Genomic DNA, 27257 nt, shown 5'->3' on the forward strand with positions numbered 1-27257 from the left:
TCGTCGGATAACAGGTCGAACCCGATCCACGCCAGCAAGGAAGCGCTGTACAAGAGGGTGCTGCCCCAGAAGAGCACCATCGACAGGGGCGTGAAAAGTGGAAATAGCGGTGGAGTAGCCGCGAATAGTCGAAGCTGCCAGGCCTTCTTCCAAATGAGCTTGCAAGAACTCCAACACTCGGACTAAATCCGCAGAAAAAGGGATCTGCAATTCCCCTATCTGAACACCAGCGCGCATAGCAGGACCACCTATCCTCGTACTGAACGTTTGTCGAAACCCGTCTTGAAGCCAGAATTGTGTCTGCAACTGCCGCAGGAATTCTGCGCACTTCGAGGCTAGACCTGACAGAGGCCAAGCCACCCACTGAATCCGTGGATTGGGGTGTGGCGTGCCATTCTGAGTGAGAATGTCCGGTCGCAAAGGTAATAGAACTGGAGGCTGAGCCAGATACCTGAGAATTACCGGAAACCAGCTCTGTGACGGCCAAAGCGGTGCCAGAAGCACAAGCAACCGAGCCAGCTGGGTGGACAGCTGGGAGAGGACCCGGGGAATCAGGGGAAGTGGCGGAAACGCCCTCAGAACCTGTCCCAACCAATCCAGCAGAAAGGCATTGGACGCCAACGCCCTCTGGTCCGGTATCCAAGAGCAGAACACGGGTATCTGATTCGTCCTGCCGGACGCACACAGATCCACCTGGGACGATCCGTACAACTGGGAGATAACTCCAAATATCCGCCGATCGAGCATCCACTCATGCAGGGCCTGGATCCGAGGCGAGAGCACGTCTGCTCGCATGTTCTCCAGCCCTGGGATATAAACTGGAATCACCTGACAGTCGTACCTGTCGCACCAGAGGAGAAAATCCCATGTCTCCCAAAGGAGCACTTGGGACACCGTGCCGCCTTGCTTTAGGATGTAAGTCATGGTCGTCCAGTTTTTCAGGTGAAGATGAACCAATTGACCTCTGACATGATCCAGAAAGCGCTCAAAAACCAACCGCACAGCTCTCAGTTCTAAGACATTGACGTGAAGACTGGCTTCGGCGCCGGACCAGCATCCGGACGCCGACACACTGCCCAGAACGCCCCTCCAGCCCGTGAGGGACGCATCAGTTTGAACTGTAAGAGCTGGCGTCAGGAGCTCCGGCACTATCATGAGTAGCCGGCACTATCATGAGTAGCTGGCACTATCACGAGTTTGGTGAACACCCTTGGGGCCGTGGCGATGCTGAAGGGGAGCACCTTGAACTGATAACACACCCCGTCGTAAGAGAACAGGAGGAACTGCTTGAATGATTGGTGTATTAGCACGTGAAGATACGCGTCCTTCAGGTCGATCGATGTAAGCCAATTGCCGGGCTGAACAGCGGAGATCACCGAGTGAAATGTCTCCATCTTGAAGAACGGAACCTCTAACATGCGGTTCGACTCCTTGAGGTTCAGAATGGGACGGAACCCGCTGTCCTCCTTGGGAACGAGGAAGTATGTGGAGTAAAACCCCGCCTGTTCCTCGCCCTGGGGTACACGCTCTATCGCTGACTTGTCCAGCAAAGCCTGAACCTCGTCGCGCAGAATACCCGCTTTGGTCGGACAGGCCAAGACAAAGTCTGGCGGGCCTCGCTTCCACAGCGGTAGATGGCCGACACGAATGGTGGACAGCACCCAAGTATTTCATGTTGCCTTCTCCCACACCGGTAGGAAGAGAGAGAGGTGGTCCCCCACTGCGATATGAGGCAAGAGGGTGTGAGTAGTCCCCTGCAGCACAGGGTGTGACAGGGACTGCCCCGCGGGAGCAGCCGGCGGAGTTAGCGGGGGGTCGGGGCAGACCCCCCCATGCCTGCGAAAAGGCTGCTGTGAGCTGGACGAAGAGGTCCGCTCCGTCCCCTTGCCCTTGGCGGCGTGGCTCCTCTTCCTACTCCTGCCCAGCGGCCGTTCCCAGCCGGCAGAGTCCGGCGTAGGCTGCGCCCCAGAAGAGGAACTCACTACGGGAGCGCGGGGGCAAGAAGTCTGCGGTTGCTCCAGCAAGGCTTTCGTCGCAGCCGCTGCAGCCTCCCGAATGACCTGCTGAGCCCCTGGAAACGTCGCCCCCAGCCGAAACGGAAAGGCCAACAAGGTCTGCTGTATAGCCACCGAGTACCGAGATGTCGACAGCCACAGCTTGTGCATCCCCATGACTGCGCACATCACTGCAGACGCCGCTGATCACAAGGAATCGCGCGTCAGGAGAGCCTAAACTTCAGATAATTGACGGAGCAGAACTACATTCGGGGAAACGTCCCCAGAGTGCTCCCCCACCTCTGCCTCTGTAATGAGGAGAGGTAGGCGGCGTGGACCACCACCCGCACCTGCTGCATGGCATTCCGGTAAACCTCCTCGTAGGTCCGGTAAGCCTGCTGCAGAGGGGTTCCCGACTGGGCAAACAGTGGAACTAACCACCCCTGTTTGGCAGCCGGAGCTGCACCCGAGGAAGCCTAGCCTCCCCGAGGGTGACCAATGTAAACACACACTCGTCCACCACCGGCACAAGGAAGAGAGAATCATCCCCCAGCTGGTAACGGCGGACAAGCTCCGGCAGATCGATGCGCAAACGCACAGCAGCAAATAGGGGATCCATCACATCCTGAACAAGCGAGGGGAGTATGCGGAGCTGCGTCTGTGAGGGTTGACTAGGAGCAAACGCCTCACCCGGCAGGCGGAACTCAGACAAGTCCGGACAGCTAGTCGGACCGCAGCCTGGGGAATTGCTTGTGCTATTCTCTGACACACTTCCCTCAAGGGCAAGGGAAAACGAAAAGCACCCTCAGCCTCGTCAATCTCCCCAACATCCATCGCCTCAACATCCGTGCCCAAAGCCGAAGCAGAGTCCCCCCGAAAGGAGGACTCACGCCCCGACCCGGTGGACACGCGAGCGAGAGAGGGAAGAGAAGAGCTGAAAGCACCCTCCGCTCCAGCCACCGACATGGAGCCTTCCGAACCCCGGTCCCGAGACGCCGGAGGAAACTCGGACAGAACCGAGTCCTCTGCTCTCATGGGGAGGGGTGACGCAGGGACCGGAACCCCAGGAATCCTCAACGGACCCTGCGCCAAGACCGAGAGAGGGACAGGGAGTGAACCCTCCCTCTCCGGGGTAGCCGAGGCGTCCGGACCCGAAGCCAAAGGCAATGGGTCGACAGCCACCTCGAGGCTAGCGGAGCCAGACGAGCTCGGCGATCCGTCCCCCGCCCAGAGTGCGTGAGGAACTCTTGCCGGAGACCTCCAACGGACTCATGAACGAGGGACTTCACCGAGTCCACATGCTGTTGGAACAACTGTGTGATTAGTGCCATATCAAAACCGGAGGAAGTGGAAGACGAAGAAACCTTAGCTTTACCCTTAGATTTCGACTTATCATGCTTAGCCCGTTTAGACTTGGACGGGTGAAGCTCCGACTGCTCCCCTCCCGCCTCTCGCAATTCCTTGAAGAAAACGAAATCAGTCGCCCTCCGTTTACGTGCCCGGGGGGAGAAACCTAAGCACAGTTCACAAGCGTCAGGGTTAAGTCCCGCCACTTCCAGGCAACGAAGGCACTTAGAATGCTTGTCTTGGGGGGGTATATTCGACCCGCAAGACGCACACGCCGTAAATGCATGCAAGCCAAGAATGCAAGGCATAAGCTAACAGCGAACACAACAGCATACCTACGTATAAACATAATGTATGACGTAAAAAACATTGAAAAGTATGTGAACGCCCACAACATGAACTAGTAGGTAAAAGACGCAATAGTCCAACCTGCAGGGACGCCAGCTTCCCGTCATGGGAAAGCAATACGTGTGTAACCCACAGGAAAGCCGCCGTAATACAACTCTAGTCACAGACAAACAAAGTAACTCTAACGTTTAAAACGTTCTGTTTTCTTTGTAACGAACGAATAAACCATACATACAGTAGAGGAAGACTCCTGAGACATGTTCACATATGTAACTCTGTGAACTTTGTAGACACTATATTTCCAGCTTACGTCCGCACACCACGGCAGAAGAAATGATGATACCGGCTTGGATGCTTGCCAGGTTGCCTGCGCATGTGCGGCAGAGGGGTGACTCCACGTGGTGAGGGGCCGTATAATGAACAAAAAAGACTTTTTTGTTTATTGTACAATATTTTATTAAAACATTGATACAACTGTCACGTGACATTTTCCGGCAGCAGAAAATGCATATATGTACCCCAAGGACGATCTCTATGAAAAAGAATCTTAATGTTTGATTAGTTAATGAAGTGTTTAAATACGATTGTATAAACCCTTATTTAAACACCCATTAACTAAGAGTGCTTCTAATGAAGGTCTCATCATTAAGCCATCATTCACTTAGGGGAATCCCCTAATTATTATCCATGATGCTTTGTGGGTAAACACTAATCTATCATCTGCATGTTAGCTGTTGTCACAAATTGTAGTAAAAATTTTGAAAGTTGTGAAATACAACTTCTAACAGACCTAGCTGAGGATCACATCGGTGTGTTAAACAGCAAACTGACCAACTCCATTCCTAATGACAAAAAGAAGCAGATATGGGACAAAATAACGGCCAAGATCAATAGCCTAGGGGTAAGCAATACAACATCCAAAAAAATCAAGACAAAATGGGACAATCTGTTTTAAAATGCAAAAGAATGAGTTTTTGGATAGGTAGTTGATAGAACGTTATGTTGTCTGCCATGTTGATATGGCTAATGATGAGTAATTGATACCCCCAAACCTTCATTAGCTTTGATGCATTAATGAAGGGATTCCTTTATTTAGGGTTTCATGCAACTGAAGATAATCAATCATTAACGAATCATAGTATAAATATCGATTAAAGCTTCATCAAAGTTTGATACAACCAGGTCCACGCAACATGTTTGTAAAAACGAAATAAAGACAACATAAATATAGGACCAGGCAGTTATTGTTGCCAGTTAACACAGAAAGTAATAGTTTTGCCATGAAACTTTCAACACAACTAGCAATATTTGTTGTAGTAAACTGTTCAGTCACTTTTTTAAGGAAAATCATGTTGTCAACATGCTCAGGTTTCAGCTATGATCACTTTTAGTTCACTAGTGAGTAGACGAAAGTGAAAACATGCTAAGATGTAAGTGTAAACAGTGTATGTACTTACCAGCTTCCACCTGCCTATACACACAGATATGTAGATACATAGTAACCAATCATGATCGATCACAGATACTATGATCGGTTCCTTCATTACTATTATCTACTGCAATGTTGATACAGCATTTCACTTCTAAATACCCTTCAAAGACTTATTTTCTACTGATCAATCATCGATGATATTTGTTAATCAGATCACGACTAACGAGCACTTAAACAGTTTCAAGAATGCCAGAACAATACACCATCCCATAGACAATACAGTGAATATCACCATACTCACCTCTTGGTGTCACTTTCATATGTGATAGTGCCTGGTGGGAGTGTGTGGGGGGTGAGGGTGTTGTTTACAGCAACTGTGAGCAAGTTGCTCCCAGCGAAGTTCAGGTATTTGTTGATTTCTGCTTCAAAAGGAAGATGGCCGCCATTGTGCTCAACAACCTTTTGCGAGTTGACCCACTGGAAAAGTGTGTTTGTTTGTTGTTTAACACTGAATTCTGCAATACTCACACTATATCATGCGACCTGTACACATTAAGGACCAGACAATCAAACAATCGATTTTGTGAACTATGAACACTGCGGGGGAATGTCATATACAGTCATGTCATCTAGAATCCCCTCAGGGTGGTATAGAGAGGATATACACTGCCTTGAACGTTGGGAATCAGAAACCAAACCAAATCCACTATCGATTTTCGGAGGATTTATAGTGCATGATTATCCTTTATTATTGAAATGAATACATTTTCAAAGGAATCACCAATTATAAGGGTTTTTCCCCAGTTTTTGCTAAATTATGGATTTTTTCATAGCTAATACTTGCATGCAAAAAAGACAATAAATAGGTTAAAGTTTCACAATGTGCACAGCTTTACGCTGTTTTTGCTCATGCTTGTTCATCAAATTTAATGGTTGGTTTACTTCATTCAAGTGTAACTAAAACATCAAAATTCAGATTAATTGAAAACATGTTTTCACAAATGATAATCCTTTTTAATCTTTCTTTCGATCAGTTTTCAATAATTTTTTATCAGCAGAGTACCACTGTGTATGTCATGTAGTGATTGGCATAAAATACCAAAAGGAACCAAGTCAAGTGTTTGTGCATACCACTATAACGTCTTTTGGCATGTTGCAAAACCACCACACCACCTGCCAGATGACAGTTTCTTTAAAAGGGTTATAGCATCTTCAATACAGTGAATATTGATGCAATCTAATGAATGCTAGGGTTGTGCATTAGTATAAAAATTGTATTACAATATATTGCGATAATGGTACCCGTGTTACGACATATACTGTGAATCGTAATATATTGGGACCTTAAGTGTTTGACAGTGAGAGGCACTAATTGTGCATGTCAATCCTATTTTCTACATTATAAGTCCCTCAACATATATGTTATGGTTCTGATAACAGCAATCTCAAACTTAGGTTGCATAGTCATGGACACTACTTTCCTTTTTATACAATTTACAGTATTACACTATGCAGTTTTGTTACTAAATAACAAAGGAAAACATCTGTAGTGAATAAAAATGTTTACATTCTAAATGAAACCCTACATGTTATCACAAAAAACTTCATACATTTTTTTCACCCAATATACCAGTTCTCAGAAAAAAATATTGCACATGCTGCAATATCAGTAATACCATGCAACGCTAATGAATGCTGTCTGCTGGAACAATAGTCTCTACAATACAGGCTAGTTGGGTGACAACTACTTACCACCATAGAGTAGTAATGGGCACTGCCAAAGCGTAGAACTACTCGACGGTTTTGCCAGTCCTGAGGTACGAAGAATGAGCGGTCATACCACACCCAGCCGACGAAGTCTCGAATGGCCTTATCCTGGGTGACATCATTGTAGCTGGAGGGGACAGGCATCGGAATCACTGGTCCGGTCTAGATGTGAGAACCAAGACATTAACTATCACAGATCTACCCTTGGGACCATGGTTTATTATCTACTAGGACATTACCAGTGATCCACATGGATCATTTACCTGTTTTGCTAATAATGGGACCACCACTGTTGATTACTTTACACTGAACTGTTTCACTCATTTTCAAGACTTTGCTGTTCACACATGTCCAGAGTCTGAACATTTTCCAACTACCTCTAGTTTAAAATGTAATTTAACGTTGGCAACTGTACTTCAGCATGCATGTGGTACCACCTTAAATAAATACATTTGGCGCCCTGAGAAATCTAATGATTTTAGCGAGATCTTGAAAAGAAAAACTAGATCAAATGTGTTTTGCTGAACATGTAATAGATGTAGGTACTACACGTGCAGCTGACACCTTGACTGCAGTCATACAGGATTCAGATGCAGACAGTGGTGTGGTCTTATTCTGTAGTAGTACCCTAGAGAGCTTTGTTTCCTCATCATAGTTTAGTGATGATTCTGAGAGTCTTAAGCGCAGAAAGTATGAACTGTTAGAGAGTTTTAGAATTAAAGGTGATTTTGCCAGTTTAACGGGTTTTCATTAGGTTTGTAACAGTTTTACGTAGTTATGTCGTCACAAACGAGAAGCATTTCCAGAAGAGGCAGTAGTTCAAATTTTAGATTTGTGTAATGATAATTAAAATGCAAAAGCTTTATGCCAGAAGTGAAATCTCATATAAGAAAGCCTCTAGTAACATTTTCAACTATTAGTTTTGCACAATGGATTGAATATTTTAAAGCTCTGTTGAACATTACTGGAAATGTAATAGATAGGGATTTTGTTGCATTTTGTAGCAGTGTCTTAAAGTGTGGTAATAAAATCTTACATCCTAATCTCCTTACTGTTTTCAATAATATATTTAGAAGTGGTAATTTTCCAGATCAGTGATCCAGGAGTATTATATTTCCATTCCAAAAGAAAGGAAGCATTCATAATGTCAAAAACATCCATGCTATTTCACTTTTGAATAGCAGAAAAAAATCATTTGTAGATTTGAATGATAAATACCCAGATTGTCAAGCTGGTTTTCGGAAGGGCAGTTCTATGGCTGAGAACATGTTTACTCTTCAGTGTCAAGTTCAGTGTCAATGTACTTATCTAAATCAAAACGAAGGTTTTCTTGTCTATTTGTCTATTTTCAAAAAGTCTTTGATTCCGTTAACAGGGATCTCTCGTGGTATGTCCCTTATTTAAATGATACTCAAGGTAAGTTTTTACTATCATTAAGGACATGCACTCAGAAACCTTGGCCTCTTTTAAAATACCAAGGAGCAATATTACCGATTATTTCAATTGTTTCAGTGGTATTAGATAAGGATGCATTTGATTCCTCATTTATTTTCATTGTTCATAAACCAGCTGGAAAATCACATCCAACATATATGCATGTCAGTGACAGGGGGATCTTTGTACATGAAGATTTATTAGAATTCTTTATACATCTCTATGCTGATGATTTAAGTATTTTTACAGACTGTTCTAGGATTACAAAAGAAAATAGCCATTTTACAAACATTTTGTATCAAATGGGGCTTAAGAATCAATTTAAATACGACTGAAATATTGTTTTTTCAAAATGGTGGCAAATTAAGGAGACATGAAAAATGGAAAACTGGGTGATGTCCAAATCAAGATATTACTTACTATTTTTACCTCAGTATCATTTTTTCAAATAGACTGTGTTGGTCCAAGGCAATATAAACATTAGTTCAGAAAGCTACTAAGGCTGTGGTTTCCACGCATCAACTAAGTTATAAACTTTGTAATATTTCCCGAAAGTTTTTGTTTAAAATGTTTGATTCACAAATCAAACCAATAATTACGTATGGTTCAGAGAGGCAGGGTGCCCTTGAATGGTCGCTTCTTGAATGCTGATAAGCTAAATTTTGTACATTTATTTTGGGTGTTGACTCCATATCTACCAATGTTGCTGCATTGGGCAAATGTGGCTTTTATGGCATTTATGTTGATACATATGTCCAATGTACATAAGACACTGGCTCAAACTTCTTAACATGTGACAAAACAGGTACCCCAAACAGTGCTATAGCATGTTAGTACCGGTAGGTTCAGATGCAGCTGGTAGGGAAACTTGGGTTACTCATATTAAGCATTTATGCCAAGTTGTTGGTGATGTGGGTTGTTTTATACATGAATTTACGCTTAAGGTTAAAGATTGTTGTACACAAACATGGTATTCTGAGGTGACCAACTGAGGTGTCCCTCTTTCCTGAGCTATACCTAAGCAGTCTACATGGGGAATATGCATGTATGCTTACCTAGTTCAGAATTTCATCTAAGATTTTGAACTAAGGGCCTTTGGAGGAACTGGGATATTTAGTTTGCAAAAAGGTGGAATTTATTCAAGTTTTAATTTTCTTAAATGCTGATGTGTTACATTGATACTGAGACAAAAAGTCAAAACTGACATTAAAACCTGCTCCTGTTATCACTGACATGTAGGTTTCCTTAACATAAGTCTTGTTATCAATGTAATATAGGCTTAGTAGTCTTGTTCTCAATGTAATATGGGTTTTTAGTCTTGTTATCAGTGTAATACAGGTTTACTGGTCTTGTTATCAATGTAATATAGGCTTAGTAGTCTTGTTCTCAATGTAATATGGGTTTTTAGTCTTGTTATCAATGTAATACAGGTTTACTGGTCTTGTTATCAATGTAATATAGATTTATTAGTCTTGTTATCAATGTAATATAGGTATCTCTTCATAGCCATAAACTTAGTTATGTACATTTTTACACATTTTCTTACTTCTGATCTGTGAGGTTTTCTTGACATTTGAAGCAGACTAAGGCCATGTTATTCTCTTTACTGGTCTACATAAATGCCTGCGTTAGCCAACTGTAGATTGGGATTGGGAAATGACTTTGAACAAATATACCTTAGAGTAGTCAGCAATATTAAAGACACATCACATCAGCCTGTAGTTAGCAATATCGCAGCTATAACACATACAGTGAGATCTAGTTGGCATCATCACAGATATACAGCACCTGCAGTTATCAATATTGCAGATACCAGTCTACCTGAACTCAGGAATATAACAGATAATAGTCAGTGTCTGTGTAAATTGACTACAGCCATCTTGCTGTTGATAAAACATTGTCAGTGACATCTCTCGTCAGCTGAATCAGAGAGACAGCCTTGTCACAGTAACAGCTGTGACATTAACAAAACGTGTATATTGAATAGGACTGGTGTACAGTATGATGCCACCACCGTTTGAATAGTTCAGTAACAACAAATCTTTTTGTAACATGATTTCTACTGATGTGTGTCTCCTTTGATCCAGGTCCAGGATTTCAGTTTATCCAAAACAATTTCAAGAGTGGCTGTGTGAATATAACTTGTTTGATAGGCATTTGGAAGCTGGGGCATTAATGAAGGATAACAATATATGGATGAACAACTTCTTTATTACATTCAGAGTCATGGTTTTATGTAGGCTCTATATAGAACTTACACTGAAGCGTCGCTCTCACTGTAATGAAGACGTTGTTCATCCTTATATATGCTCTTAAAAAAAGTAGGGGATAATGAACTTTCAGTCTGGATAGGAAGTGTAAATGTTAACAAAAGTTTCATGGGCAGACATCTTATCAATGCACCACCATTTCCTTCTATTAGCTTCCCTAAACACAATGCATGATATGCATGTGCACAACACAGTAGCCCCATACACATGCATGGGTTTCTATTCTTGATTTTGAATAATATCATATCAACATTGATTGACTCAGATAAATCTCAAATATTTTTATAATAAAAAAAAATGACGATCCCCTTCTTTTTTGAAGAGTATATATTGTTATTTTCCCTTATGTGAAAATAGTCTTCCCAAAATAAAATACAGCAACTGTCTATCCTTCCATCCACTCATCTCTGTTAGATCAGCATATTTTTGAGGAGGTCAATTTCTTTCTCCAAAATAAAAAGATGTTTTTTTTACTTAAATGAATGAATGAAAACGACACCTAAGTGTTCCTGTGTTTACAATGGTCGGTCCAGAAAAGCGTTTTGAAGACAAATTATTGAAACCGAAAATAAACTTACTGTATTTATGTCGCAAATTATGAAAAATACATTGAAATGACAAATGACAAATAGCATACTTACTTTCGCGAGCGGCTGAGAGAACCAGCTCTGCTTCAGTCCAGCATCCCTGGTGGGGGACATGTCGGCACGGAAGTTCCACATTCCATCCAGGTTCTTTACCTCCCGACTCTCGGAATCCCGGGGGTAGAGCATTCCTATCCCCGCAACGCCCGTGACACACAGGATCGCTACAGCACACACGCCCAACACCGCTGCCGACATTTTGACTGACTGACCACGTGACTCTCACATGACATGTTTCGTTTGCCATTCTGAACGGTTCATGGGCCATGCTAGGCATACAACGCAGATTATCAGTGTGATTACTTTATCTATCTCTTTGTCTGTCTTTCCATATTAACCGAGAATACCCGAAGTTTTCTCAAAGACGCCTCATGCACATACGCGGTTAAATTCTTTGTGGTGATCTCAGCTATCAATCAACTATAAAGGCTGTTATACCACAAAACATGTGAATGGTCTTTGAGTTTACTCTTACCCGATTATGGTTTATCAATTATTCACACAGGATAAGTTCTAAGTTTACCTACCACCATTCAAGGACTATAATCACGACATGTGACACAAACGTGAAATGGGGAAATCAGTCTTTGTAGTGGGTGAGTTTAGCTTTTCGCCGCACTCAGCACTATTTCAACAAGTAATGAATCATATTCAGATTAAATGAGTGAGTGAGTTTAGTTTTACGCCGCTTTTAGCTATATGGCGGCGGTCTGGAAGTAATCGAGACTGAATCAGACAAGGCCAGCAAGTCTGACCACCCGATCCCCGTTAGTTGCCTCTTACGACAAGCATGGGTTACTGTAGGCCAATATTCTAAATCGGACGTTCACAGGTAATATACAGGTATGTCTACACATATTTATAGAGTTTAGTTCAGAACATTACGCACAGATGCTAAATTTTGGGCAAAGAAACTTTTTATTTTATCAAATTCTTCTTGCATCAGAGTGAATGCGTGCAAGTGGTTTAGGTCACTTTGTGTACTATTCCAGCAATACCTAAGCGGGACATCAGATGTATAGAAACGTCAAAACACACTTCCCACATTAAAAAGATCTTCGTCTACATGTATATCATGGGTTTGACGCCGCACCCAGCCTACTGCATCTTTACGACGCGGTAAACAATAAACGACCGAGTCTATACTAGACAATCCAGTGATTCGCGCCACGATATACAATCAAAGAACATGTGTTATGACAGACTACCAAATAGTGATGATACAATGTGTATGTTGTGTAAGGTGAGGTGTAAGCCTCATTAATATACTCCAAGTTCACCTCGCCCGATCCCGTTATAGTCGCGTCTTACGACAAGCATAGGCGCAAGCATGGGTTGCTGAAGACCTACTCTACCCCGGGTCTTCACGGGTCCATTCTTTGCAAGAACTGTGCACGACTGGAGCTACCTACCGGACTCTGTTGTGACAAGTGCATCTGTGGAATGCTTTAAAGCTGCTCTTGAGAACTACAATTACAAACTGTAACCTTTCCTTCTGTACTTACTCCTATACATTTAAGACCTACACAGAGTAATAAATCATATTCAGATTAAATGAGCGAGTTTAGTTTTACGCCTCACCAAGCGACATCCCAGCAAAATGGCGGTGGTGTGTAAATAGTCAAACCTGGACCAGACGATCCAGTGCCCAACAGCATCGATCTGCGCAATTTGGAACCGATGACATGTGTCAACTAAGTCAGCGAGTCTGACCACCCGATCCCGTTACAGTGGCCTCTTACGAAACATTGCATGGTTACTGAAGTTCAGTTCTAACCCGGATCTTCACGGGTACGACAAACATGAGTTAGTGAAGATCAATGCTGACCCGGACCTTCACGGGTAACAGAAAGAAGAAATTTTGGACTACTAACCGGGAATCATTATGCGTGATACAAACAAACAAGAAATTAATGTGTTGTAATAAACACTTAGCTGTTCACGGGTTGTGGTATCATCATGGCAACACACCATAGTGCAGCAGTATACAGGTATACATACAAAAGCAGTGGTTATGGCAAAATACAAGACAATGATGGTGGTGAATACTTTTGAGTACAATCGTGAGGCCCACTTGGAGTGCAACCCATGAGGCGTACACGGAGATCAGTCGCGGGACTTATCTGAAGTACTCTTGTTTATTTGGTGTTTAGCGAATTAGGAGTACAGTATTAGGCTACTTGGAGTCCAGTCGTGAGGCTACTTGGAGTCCAGTCGTGAGGCTACTTGGAGTCCAGTCGTGAGGCTACTTGGAGTCCAGTCGTGAGGCTACTTGGAGTCCAGTCGTGAGGCTACTTGGAGAACAACCATGAGGCTAACTTCGATTACAACCGTGAAGCTACTTGGAGTACAATTGCGAGTGTACGTGGAGTGCAACCGTGAAGCTACTTGGAGTACAATTGCGAGTGTACGTGGAGTGCAACCGTGAAGCTACTTGGAGTACAATTGCGAGTGTACGTGGAGTGCAACCGTGAAGCTACTTGGAGTACAATTGCGAGTGTACGTGGAGTGCAACCGTGAAGCTACTTGGAGTACAATTGCGAGTGTACGTGGAGTGCAATCGTGAGGCTACTTGGAGTACAATTGCGAGTGTACGTGGAGTGCAACCGTGAAGCTACTTGGAGTACAATTGCGAGTGTGCGTGGAGTGCAATCGTGAGGCTACTTGGAGTACAATTGCGAGTGTACGTGGAGTGCAACCGTGAAGCTACTTGGAGTACAATTGCGAGTGTACGTGGAGTGCAACCGTGAAGCTACTTGGAGTACAATTGCGAGTGTGCGTGGAGTGCAATCGTGAGGCTACTTGGAGTACAATTGCGAGTGTGCGTGGAGTGCAATCGTGAGGCTACTTGGAGTACAATTGCGAGTGTACGTGGAGTGCAATCGTGAGGCTACTTGGAGTACAATTGCGAGTGTACGTGGAGTGCAATCGTGAGGCTACTTGGAGTACAATTGCGAGTGTACGTGGAGTGCAACCGTGAAGCTACTTGGAGTACAATTGCGAGTGTACGTGGAGTGCAATCGCGAGGCTTACTTTCGAGTACAGTATTGAGGCCTACTTGGAATACAGTTGCAGGTTTACTTGGTGTATAGCAATGGTGTTTGCCCCTTCGTAAACACCTTGTGTCTTTACTGTTTGATAGTGCATATGATTCATAACACATGTTCTGCTATGGTATGTCGTGCTGCGAATCACTGGATAGCTAGGTCCAAACTCGACTGTTTACAGACCCCGTTATAAAGCTGTAATAGGCCGAAGGCGGCGTCAAACTCATGATATAATCAGAGATCTCTTCAATGTGGGAATGTGTTTTTCGGTTTCTATATATCTGATGTCCCGACTACATATTGTTGGAATGTTACACAACGTGGCGTGAAACCAGAGTTATTCACTCTGATACAAGAAGAAGAAGAAGAAGAAGAAGAAGAAGAAGAATGTTTTATTAAAGTGTCACACGCAAGTGTCCGGCTAACATTGATCATAGGTGGATCCTGAAGGGGGATGCAGGGGTTTCCTGAAATTTTGTTAAATGACTTTGAAACTCGAGTGGAAATGAACAGTGCACCCCCTTTTTACTCAACAGTGCGCGTGCGCACGCACGCACGCGCGCGCGCACACACACACACACACACACACCCTTTCTCAAAAAGCTGTATCTGCCCCGGGTCACCTAGTCGACCTATGAGACACTACATACATAGGACATGTTGTGTATAAACGTAATCTAATATATTAAGAGGTTAACACTGTAATATTTATCAAAAGGTAAAAGATACATGAAATGCAGTACGACCCAATGAGATGATATGAAGTGGCTCATTTGTGTACGCTCCTATAGGAAAACATGGTAAAAATGGTGGCAGTTTTGGATTTTATATGGTATTACTCTTATGTACATCGGTTACACAGGGAGTACGTCAGGCCTCTCCACAAGTAGATCCTCAACCCCCCGGCTTGACCAGGGGTATCCTGTCTCTCTCGACCTCGGGATACCGCTGACCTATTTTGGTGGGGGAACAACTCACTCAGCCGGGAGTGGATGGCTATTTATAGTAGTCAACATTTCGGCGTGGAACGCGCTGTACGTAAACACGAACATAGCACTGCAAACAATAGCAACTGCGGATGGGCAGCCATCTCACTGGTGGACGCTGCACGTGGTGATCCATTCTCTCAGATAAACTGAAGGCGAGTCCTCACTAGGAGGTTTCAGGAGGTTTGTTTGTGAGACGGGAGGGGTAAGTACATCCACACGCGATATCCATCGTAAACACGAGACTCCATAGACACGTGAAGTCTTTAATTTTGGACTCGAGAGCATGATATACTATTCGTGGGCATTCTCAAAGGATAGTATCAACTCAAGGCCGACACAAAGGGTGGATAGTAACAAATATACTACGTAAGTAATTGGATCAGAATCTGCCGGAACCCCGATTCAGTGAGTCTCCTTGTCTGTCTCACCATCCCTGAACTACATACATCTATTCCCCTAACGCCTGGCCCTTCCCACAATGCTTTTTGAAAGCCTTGAAGGAAGCAAGTCTAGATTTTCCCAGTTACCAGCCCAATATATATATTCAGGGACTAAGCGTTAGTTTATGAGCCCCCTAATTCCTTCTCGGTTGCTGAAGAGGGGATTGGGGGGGGGGTCAACATTTGTATTCTAGACACCGTACCGTACTGTACATTTCAGTAATGGAATGGTGATTAGAACACAGATTCAATATTACAAAATAGTTTGCATAAAAACTGCGTATTTTTTGTTTTCGATATTTTTAGTAACTTAATGAACTTCGGAAGTGTCTTTACGTAATACTGCTTAACGCTCGTGAGGTTCCGGGTTAGAACTGGTTTGAAGCCCATGCTTGTTAGAGGCAACTTACTAGATCGGGGGGACAGGCTTGCTGGTTTGGCTGACACAGACCATTGTATCCCAGTTGCGTGGATCGATGCCCATGCTGTTGATCACTGGATTGTCTGACACGATTATTTACAGAGCATGCGATGTATAGCTGGAGTATTGCTGAGCGCGGAGTTGAACAATAAGCAAACCGTGTTACTGTTGAGACTGATAATAGTAGTACGTGTACATGTATTCCTGACTCGGGTGAAAATAGTGTTCACAAATTAACGCATAGTCGCTGAATATATATAGTTTTGTTTGTATCAAATAATCCCAATTTAACTGAAAAGGAGTCTCAGTGATATCAGTTCCTAAACCTGGGAAATCGAAACTTGCTTAATTTAGAGCTTTAACATTGCAGGTGGTATTCAGTTCGAGGTTGCAGTCATAATATTTCGAGTTCTCGTTGGAGTTCTCAATGACCATTCATCCCCAGACCCATTACAAACGTGGATAGCTCCTGTTGGGGAAAATGCCCGACTTATATTTTTGTTGCTGCTTATTTGTTTTTGTATATGTGTAACGCCGCGCTCAGCAGTATACGAGTTATATGTCTGCAGTCAGTAAATAAAACAGTCTGGATCAGACAATCCTGTGATCAACAGCATGAGCATCCATCAACGAAAATTCAGCTATAGTTCTACCACCCATGCCCTAAGTGACCCCTTTCGAGTATGCATTGCTGAAAGACACTTCTAACCCGGGTTTTCACCACAAAGGGGAAGCGAGTGGTCCGTTGTACGTCATGTTTGAGAAAGTCTGGTTTAATGCCGTCTGTAGCAATATTGTAGAAATATCAAGGCAGGGGACACCAGAAATGGGTTTCACACATTATTGGAATGAGAATAATCGAACTCAGGCCTTCGGCGTGACGATCGAACGCTTTACCTACTTGGCTACCCCACCACCCCTATGTGCGTCATGAATCAGTGACACCTTTCCTATTCTTCCAACAATTTCGAATGGCCCTTTGTTCTGAGAAAAAGTGAGTGAGTGTTAGGTTTAGCACCACTTTGGACAAGAATGCAGCTACTTCAAGAGTGGGAACGTATACCCTTCAGATTACCGAGGATGGGGACATCAGTTTGTGTCAAAACAAAGCCTTCGTTGATGCATACCCATGTAGCTGGTCGAGTCTGGGATATGATTGATTGGTTGGTTGGTTATGTTAAGCCCCACTCAGCAATATTCCAGCTATATACGGCGGCGGCCTGTAAATAATCAGGCGGTGGGGTAGCCTAGTGGTTCATGCGTTCGTTCGTCATGCTGAAGACCTGGATTTGATTACCCTCATGGGTACAGTGTGTGAAGCTCATTTCTGGTATCCCCTTCTTTGATATTACTGGAAATTAGTAAAAGCTGCGTAAAACCTTACTCTCTCACTGTAAATAATCGAGTCTGGACCAGGACTGGGATTTGAACAATGATAGATTTCTGACATGCTCAATGAGAAAGAAACAACGTGCATGTTTTATACATTTTGGAGGTGGTTCAGGTGTTCGTTCGTCAAGATGAAAATCGGAGTTTGATTCCCCACATGGGTACAATATATGAAGCCCATTTCTAGTGTTTCCCGCTGTGATATTGCAAGATTATTGCTAAACGCTGCGTTAAACTAAACTCGCGGACTTACTATCATTGTTTATATTGTACTTTAAACATGTTTCTCTAATTGCAGGAGAGATGACCATGACGGACACTGGAGGGTAAACCGATCTTTCGTCTGTGTGTATGGGTCGTGATGTGATTCGAACCCATCTCCAAAGTTTACTTCTTACTGTTACACGCTTGTTTTTGTGAAAATTTCAAACTGATTGTAAACGAAGACATCACCACCCAGGGATTGAATTATCGGCAACACATAGCTGCGTCAACTACGTGACAGTGAAAACAGCAGAGTTAGTCCGAACATGGTTACAGAAGTCAGCGCTTTGCTCTTTAAGGATTAACGTTAATAATAACGCCATTACTAACATCACAAATTACGTCACTGGGCACAGGACCGGATTCATCAGTGTCTGTTAGTTTACGATAATGAGGTGCTTCAGACATCAGTCTTCAGTATAAACCGGATGACGAACACGCGTTTTCCATAACCTTTGGTCTCGCGGCGTTTCACGAGAGTAGCAGCATACGGACGTGATTCCCGGACAAAGATGGTTCTAGAGTAGTGAACGATGAAACGAAACGTGACAAAATGCTTGACATCTTGCGTGACACCAACTGTAAGCCCGGTACCTATGCCGGCCATGACAGCCGGGATGTGCATTGTATTTCTCACCAGTCTTATCGCCAACTGTCTTGTAGTTGTGGTGTTCATCCTCAGACCCGCACTCCTGTCACTATCCAACAAAATAGTTCTGAACCTCGTTCTGTGCAATATTCTCACAACAATCCTCATCATGCCCGGAATAATTATCACCATGGCAACTGGCTCGTGGTTGCTAGGCGACGTGTGGTGTCAGGTGACCGGGTTTCTGCTGAATGTGCTGTTTGGTGCCAGCAACTTGACCCTAGTAGCGGTGAGTGTTGACCGCTACTTCGCCATCGTGGCACCTCTGCACTACAAGCTTCGTGTCACCCCCTCCCGTTGCACCGCAGCCCTGATGGCGGTATGGATGCTGTCGGTGTGTGTGTCGGTGCCGCCGCTGCTTGGATGGAGCCACATCAGCTTCCAGGACCACATGATGTTGTGCTCCGTTCAGTGGTCTGGTCCTAAGGTTGTGGATAGGTACTATGTTGGATGTATCACCTTACTGTTCTTCTTCGTGCCTCTGGCTGTGATGTTCTGGACGTATGTAGTCATCTTCTGTGCCGCGAGAGGAAACAGCCAGCGTGCACGACGGAACAGCGTTCTACCCGCGCCTACGGAAGACGAGAGTTCTTTACGAACGGAGCGCCGGGGAAGTGGCTCTGTGTCGACCCTACGTCGTCTGAGTTCAGGCACCATCCGGTTGGGGCAGCAGCTTGCCCAGAAACAGGGCTGGAAGGCGGCGGTCACCAGCTTCATCGTGCTGCTGTCGTTCCTGGTGTGCTGGCTCCCCTATGTTTGTGTGATAGTCCTGGAGGCAGCGAGAAGTCCTCCGACTGTCAGCAGGTATGCGGGGACACTCAGCGTCCTCTTCGCCACCCTCAGCTGCACCTCCAACCCCCTCGTGTACGTGTTCCGCAGCAGGACGACACGTACTGTGCTGACACAGTTTATAGAGAGACAAACGGTTGTCCAAGACATTGCAGGTAACTTAGAAAGCAGACGACATTCCGATGTGTCAGACGTTGCATCATCATCGTTAACGCTGGCTCGTACAGCGCCGCCGGTGTCACAGTCCTCTACACTCACCCTCCCAGGAACATCCTCAACGTGCTGATATTGGAAATATTACCTTATGTCCATCATGGAGTTCGATATTCAGGGAAAAACATCATTTGTTATGGGGACGACAGCTTACGGGACATATTTCAGCTACAGCGGTAGAATGAACATATACTTTTCAAAGAAACTCAAATGGTCGGTCAAAGAGTGTCAAATGGTTACTGTTGTTCTCATTGCCCGTTTGTCTCATTGATGTTGTTGATATTGGCGGGATGTCCCATTCATGACAATTGTTCCGTTACGTAAGTCCATTTAATAGCCATGTACCAGTGTGTTGTTAGCCATGTGTCCAGTACTTGGTTTACATTGGTCTGTTTGTAGTTTGATACATGTTCAGTACTTTTGAAAATAGCCATGAGATCCATCAAAAGTGTTGATACTGATCGTGTTCTCTTCGTATTTTGGTGTTAATGCCAACAATGTTTTTCCAATTTCGATTGATGACATTGACCACGCCTCCCATTAAACGAGTTGATATTGACTACGTGTCTCTTTACAACTGTAGATATTGACCACGTGTCTCTTTACAGATGTTGATTTTGACCATGTGTCCTTTTACAAGACTTTAATGTTGATGCGGACAACGTGTCCCAGTATAGGTGTTGATGCTGGACACATGTCCCTTTAAAAGTGTTCATGCTAACCATGTCTCACTGCTGATAGTTTCGGCATTATGTTGTGCCCTTGGCTGTTGACTCGGATTACACCATTCCAACTTTTGTTATTTACCAAATGTCTATATTAGGATGTCGCATGTACATCACACTGTGTTAACCCTTAACATATATCCCGTACCCCAGGTGGATACATGGAGTAGATGTCCCAAGAGGGATTTTGATGTTGGCTCCGTCCAAGCTGCAAGGAGTTATTTTATGTGAAACTGGGAAGACATCTATATTGTGTGTGCGCGCGCTGAATTAATAAAATTGAATACAAGTGAAACCTACACAATGCGCGTGTCTTTTGCTTAAGGTTCACACGACCTTATCCGTGAATATTGACCTTCAGTAACCCATGCTTGTCGTAAGAGGCTACTAACAGGGTCGGAGGTCAGGCTCGCTGACTTGGTTGACACTTGCCATCGGTACCCAATGGTACAGATCGATGCTCATGCTGATGATCACTGGATTGTCTGGTCCAGACTCGATTATTTACTGACCGCCGCCATATAACTGGCACATTGCGGAGTATGGCGTAAAACTAAACTCGCATCTCATCACTCACACGACCTAAGACCTCTAACAATGAGGGGCTGGCTTAGCAAGACGTTGTTATTAACGTCGCGTTCCCTCCAGGTTACTAGCTTAATCACTTCTCTGTGGTCACTTCTTAGACAAATGTGAGTTGGAGAAAAGGACTTAGGACAGTTTAAGTCGTCATGCGTTTGCTTAACTGATGTCCTTCACAATGGGGTTTGATACATATATTCATGGAAACGAATGAGGAAACACACGGAAGTACAAGTGTTCCTTTCTTTATGTCCAGAATTTCACTCACAGGGCAATACATACCTTGTGAAGAAAAATGGAAAACAATGAAGGAACGCTTGTACTTCCATGTGTTCTCTTTATGCGTTTCCACGAGTATGTTATAACTCTCTGGATGTTAACCGACCACAAGCATTACAGTTCTTGAACACATGATCCTGTATTCTAACCGATAGCAAGAATTACAGTTCTTTTTAATACATGATCCTGTATGTTAACGGACGGCAAGCATTACAGTTCTTGAATGCCTGATCCTGTATGTTAACCGACGACACACATTGCAGTTCTTGAATGCATGATCCAGTATCTTAAACAACGACACACATTGCAGTTCTTGAATGCATGATCCAGTATCTTAACCGACGACACACATTGCAGTTCTTGAATGCATAATCTTGTATGTTAAACGACGACATACATTACAGTTCTTGAATACATGATCTTGTATGGTAACCAGTCTCTATGCCTATTGTATGCACAGCCTCTATTGTTTTGGGTTAATTTCAGAGCCATGACAAAGAACAGACACAACTATTGAATAAAAACAATTAAGTAGATCAGTACAAACTATGTTGTCAGTTTTCCCCAGGAAACCATTTATAGACATAACAGTAGACTAGCAGCTAGTCTCTGAAATTACTGTTATTACTGAAATTACCTATTATACTGAAAATAAGTTCAAAAAGTAAAAATCATATAATATAATGAAATGCCCTCAGACTTCTTTCATTTTGCTAGTGGGATCTAGCCTTGCCACATTTATTGACATGCATGGGCTTTTGGGGATATATTTGCTTCAAGGTCTGCATGACAGACTAACACAATAGCTTTGGAGAAAGAAGCTTTGTGATGCAAGGCATGTCTGGACTTTACTCCGCCCAAACTTGGCCGTGAACACGAATCCTCAATACCTACAAAAACGAACCATTTCACCGTGGGAACCAGCATAGAACCATTCCTCATACTATTGAAGAGGTCCCCCATTTCATTAATCCTAGTTTTGTTACCTTTCATCCCTGTACTATTACAAAAGCTGTCCAAGTCGTGTAATTTCTTTTGAAGCATATTACAAGTGCCACATAGTGTCGAAATAACATCTTCAAACATGAGTGCACACAAAATTGGGAAAAGGTTTGGATGAAGATTCCTGGACCTCCCTGCAATTCTAATATCTTACAAAGATTATCAATAAGTATAAAAAAGCCTTGTGGGCTTAGAATATATCACTGCCTTGTATCCATAAAACCTTTAAAAAAACCATGAAAGTCCATGTTTAGTTCTGATACAGGCTGAAAGATTGGAATACACTGATGCAGTAATATTAAGAAACTTGCCCCATAGTCCGATCTTTTGTCTAAGGATATCGGAAGCCTCCAAAATATCTTTGAAGAGACCGTAGAATCTTCCCTGCTTTTTGCAGCAATACCTGTGAATAACAGCTTGGAGAACAAACATTTTATCCACACTAGAGTAACCAGCTCTAAAGTCTGCTTGGGGCCTTTTGTCAAGAACTGGTATCGAAATCGTATAATTAGTGTCCATCTGGAATTGTTTGTGTCATGCTTACGCCCTCATTTATGTAAGGGGAATATGACGCTCTTGCCCCATCTGTTTGGGAAGTGTCCTGTGTATTGAGAAGATAATTAAAAAGAAATGTAAGTGGTTTGATAATCATATGTTGTATTGCTGTAAGAAACTCTGTGGCAAGCCCATCTGGTTCAGGTGTCTTGTTATTTGGTAAGTTTGAACTATTTGCAAATATTTCCTGTTCTGTCATTGGTCTGTTTATAGCACATGAATAGTTCATGTCGGAAGTCCATGATAAAATACAGTGATTATGATATAGGTGTGTATACCAACAAGGAGGCGATAAGAGATAACGGCATACCCATATTCATTTCACTTTATGGAGATAAGAGAGGAGAAAATATGTTTTATTTATGTATCATATCCAGTTCATATCACAAAACAAGAATCCGGCCCCCCGACCTACGAGAAACGATATTACAAATTGTAAACATTCATGTATACATACAACATAAGTAGCGCGCTTTATATATGGGACAATTATGTCTGGAAGAACAATAGCCGCGAATAGCTGCAAGATGGCTTATTTGACCGTAACCAAAAATGACTGTGGTTCTAATGACAAATATGTGAATTTATGCAATACAAATACATAATATGTTCTAATTTTGCGTCATGGTTATTGCAGTGCACATGTGGTACAAAACATGATTTACAATATACAATACAATGCAAAATATTATATTTGCGTCTAACCATTTGTATAAAGTAAATCCTAGAAAACCTAAAACAAGTAAAGGTGAAAGGTGATATACATGTGGTTTATGACAGACGATAAAACAAAGTATGAGGTAAATGATATTTATAAAGATATATAAAGTAATAAGAAATATATATTCATAAAAAAACACATTCATTCCTCATTTTCAAGCAAAGAAATCATCATACCAAAACATTCTAATATATACATTCATTGGGTATATTAATCATAATGATTCATAAATACATAAAAAGTTAGATAAATACACTAGAGAAGAAAATAAATAAAATATCTGAGATAAGTATAAACGATCTGAGATAAAATATAAATAATTTATGAGGGCCAAAATAATTTTCTACGACTAAACACATTTTACCTAATTAAGGAGAACAAAGTGACATTATCTTTAGGTCGGGCATTTATGTCAGTGGTATGGCTGTCATTAAACAGGAAAAAAAATGTGTTGAGGGACATGGATGCCCCCGCTGCTGTAGGACGAGTTCCCTACACTGAGTGTGCTCTGGTGATTAATTTCTACTATATAAATGTTATGGTTGATTATAAAATAATTATATCAAAAATAATTAAATGTATGTCACAATGGACTTACCACAGTACAAGTAAACCTATACCATGAAGGGTCATGGTACAAGAATAAATAAACGTGCAATAGCTGTATGAATTTGAATTTTATCTTGCTTATTTCTACAGAAATCTCCTTCGATTCACGAATTTCTTTAATGGTATGCGCTCTCCATTACATCTCTCGAAGGGAGATAATTCGGTTTGTTGTTTTCTTACGTTTCGATTCCCCATGCATCGGACCCTAGTTTCGACACTCCAGCATATAAACGGTATGACATACACAAAACTATTAAATTATCATCTTATGGATGTCCATTGACATAAGCTGTATTTTCCTTGTGCTAGATATTTCATATTTTAACAGTTAGTTGTCACAGAAGTGTAGAACTCGAATTCGAATATCACACTGAGTGTTTTTTCTTAATTTGGCTGTGATAGTATTGCAATCAATCTACTAACAGAACCTACTTTTATAGCGCCTATGAACTGGGCTGTCGACAGGAAGAAACAGAAATAAACGAAGGTTCTGATTTGTCGTTTATGAAACCCAGAAACAACAATATTACCATGGAGGCATGTGATAGCAAACAATTACTGTAGAAGTTTCAGTGGCAGGTTTTATTCTGGAACATATTCAGTATGACAGGTTAAAAGTTAACACATTTAGGGTCCCACTGAAGTACTTGAAAACACCAAAAATAATGTGTTCAGGGGTTAGATAACACAACCGATCATCACATATAGATCAATAACTGAATAAAATTCACCAACAAGTTCAATAAACATCTACGCAGCTGTGAGATGCACACCTTTCGGGTCCCAATGGAACATTTTTATAAAACCTAATTAATTCTGTTGAGCAATGTTTGTGGAGAAATGGATAGACTTAATCCCCTGATTGACTATTATCAGTGAGAAATTCAACAAAATCTATCTTCATTTGATCTTCGAGTTCCAATGTCTCTATATATACAGGAAAAAACTATAAAAATACTCACTGTATTTGTAACAATCATTTGTTGAACTATGTTTCTCGAGTATCAGAAGTCCAGTATGCTAGTATACTTCTTGTGTAATGTGCACGTTGTACATACGGCTAAATATGTAATACTGACTTGAAGTTCTAAGCTTTTGCATCGATTCAATTCCTTGTAATCAATTGTGTTGGTCTATCTCTATGTACTTGGGGATAACGTGGTTGTCTATCTCTATGTACTTGGGGATAACATGGTTCGAGACCCAGCCTGGATGAGCATATCAGGGAAACGATGTCGTTTAAATACTATCTGGATCTTCTTCTCCAAGATTTTCCACGTTAAGTGTATGACCGGTCTATCTTCTGACAGGCGTCTCAGTCTACTCCACAGGCGTGCTGATTCTGTGTACAGACTGTACTCTAACCATCCCATAGTCCCAATTACAGCTAAAGTACAGGTACTTCTTGACACTCCAAGAAGTGTACCATCCGATACCCATGCTTCAAACAGTTCTAAATTAACATTGAGGTGTTCGGTAAGATAAATAGGTACGCTCCAGCCAACATGTGTGAATTCGAATCTTGCATCTTGCTGTTTTTCCCGCAGATATTGTCTCAGTAAATTCACCGAGGCGTAATTCCATTTCTTAATATTCAAAGGGACTACATTTGAACGTTTTGTCAATATTTATTTATTAGAATTCAAGATAAATCTTTACGTAGTCATCGCTAGATTTTGCAGACGACACAAGAAAAACCTATTTAGAGTTATCTCCCTTCCACCGATTAATGGGGTGGGTCCCTTAGGGCTCAGGGAACTTAAATAAACATCGAGGGTACATCGACCCATGCCCCCTCCTCGTGACCAGGGAACATCTTGTATTGTAGACATCGCTAGATATGCCGCCAAGAAACACCGCTTTAGAGCTATCTCCCTTTAATCGATCTGCATTCGCAAACTTCAGTAATTTCCGTAGATCATACATAATTCAATGTTATTTGACATAAAGAATTACTATCAGGAAGTACAAAGTGAGTTCGGCATTCCCAGAGGGGTACTTGAAATGTTACGTACTCGTAAGAGGGGTACATTGAAATAGCAGGAGAGCCGTCCGCCAATCAGAAAACGATATTTACTGCAGGGTAAGATAAGGCGCTGTAATCCTCACGCGAGTTACTGCATTTACATCAATACACATGCTGCGCCAAACGTCAGAAAATCGAGTTTTCAATAGGAATAGGTGATATATTTATCAGACATGTTTCTCAGAAACATTTTATGAAGCTAAACATTCAACTTCAAATTTAACTTTCTCTTAATACAGTCACGTGAAGTATTTTGCATCACATTTCATTTTATAAACTACATTGTAAGTTGCTTCAATGCCTTATGTCACACTGAATTGTAATGATTAGTCTAAGAAAACCACTTTCATTTTCTGTTAAAATGTGTTAATGTGTGAAGTGATTGTTTTGCTAATTCCCAAAGTATGATTTAAGTATGATTTATCTCAACTCGTTATGGTAAGTTAGTTGGTTTGGGTAATTTTAAACAAAACTGTCTTTGAATAATGGTTGTGTTAATTGCTGTGAAATCTTTTATTGCCCCGATAATTACAACTTTCGTTTACATTATTCACGGCAACCACACAGATATTGCCACCACCCACTTCTCCAAAGGTGTAGTTGACAGAAAATGCTTAATATGTATATACATGTATTATTGGTTTCGTTAAAAGTCAGATTTGTAGCTTGACGATCATAGTTCAGTACAGTGACTAGCAGTGTTTCCACATACGTATTTGCCGTCAGCCTTTCGTTTAGTGACTAGTAACTCTCGTATCTATATACTTGCCGTCTGCCTTTCGTGTACTGTCTAGTAGCGTTTGCATCTATATACTTGCCGTCTGCCTTTCGTGTACTGTCTAGTAGTGTTTGTATCTATATACTTGCCGTCTGCCTTTCGTGTACTGTCTAGTAGCGCATGTATCTATGTACTTGCCGTCTGCCTTATGTGTACTGTCTAGTAGCGTTTGTATCTATATACTTGCCGTCTGCCTTATGTGTACTGTCTAGTAGCGTTTGCATCTGTATACTTGCCGTCTGCCTTTCGTGTACTGTCTAGTAGTGTTTGTATCTATATACTTGCCGTCTGCCTTATGTGTACTGTCTAGTAGCGCATGTATCTATGTACTTGCCGTCTGCCTTATGTGTACTGTCTAGTAGCGTTTGTATCTATATACTTGCCGTCTGCCTTTCGTGTACTGTCTAGTAGTGTTTGTATCTATATACTTGCCGTCTGCCTTTCGTGTACTGTCTAGTAGCGCATGTATCTATGTACTTGCCGTCTACCTTATGTGTACTGACTAGTAGCGCATATATCTATATACTTGCCGTCTGCCTTATG

The 27257-nt window shown here is 42.4% G+C and overlaps 3 protein-coding genes across 6 annotated transcripts in view; 1 reads left to right on the top strand and 2 right to left on the bottom strand.

Annotated features, from left to right (window-relative positions):
• LOC137256340 (beta-glucuronidase-like) overlaps positions 1 to 11447 on the bottom strand; it is a 38441-nt gene extending 26994 nt beyond the window's left edge. For all 4 annotated transcript variants that reach the window (XM_067794146.1, XM_067794128.1, XM_067794119.1 and 1 more), the window contains exons 1-3: positions 11234 to 11447; positions 6874 to 7050; positions 5423 to 5598 (exon numbers count right to left, since the gene is read on the bottom strand). In XM_067794146.1, coding sequence (XP_067650247.1) covers positions 5423 to 5598; positions 6874 to 7050; positions 11234 to 11434 — 554 coding nt within the window. In that variant the 5' untranslated portion in view covers positions 11435 to 11447. The remainder of the gene's footprint in view (positions 1 to 5422; positions 5599 to 6873; positions 7051 to 11233) is intronic.
• LOC137256362 (leupaxin-like) overlaps positions 1 to 27257 on the bottom strand; it is a 298728-nt gene that overhangs the window by 107426 nt on the left and 164045 nt on the right. The window lies entirely within an intron of this gene.
• On the top strand, positions 15291 to 20461 carry LOC137284967 (G-protein coupled receptor 161-like). The gene is made up of 2 exons (XM_067817056.1): positions 15291 to 15474; positions 17821 to 20461. Exon 2 carries the CDS (start codon positions 18320 to 18322, stop codon positions 19508 to 19510), a length of 1191 nt encoding a protein of 396 aa, XP_067673157.1. The 5' UTR covers positions 15291 to 15474; positions 17821 to 18319; the 3' UTR covers positions 19511 to 20461.

This window comes from Haliotis asinina, chromosome 1 (assembly GCF_037392515.1).
Source record: "Haliotis asinina isolate JCU_RB_2024 chromosome 1, JCU_Hal_asi_v2, whole genome shotgun sequence".
NCBI lineage: Eukaryota > Metazoa > Mollusca > Gastropoda > Lepetellida > Haliotidae > Haliotis > Haliotis asinina.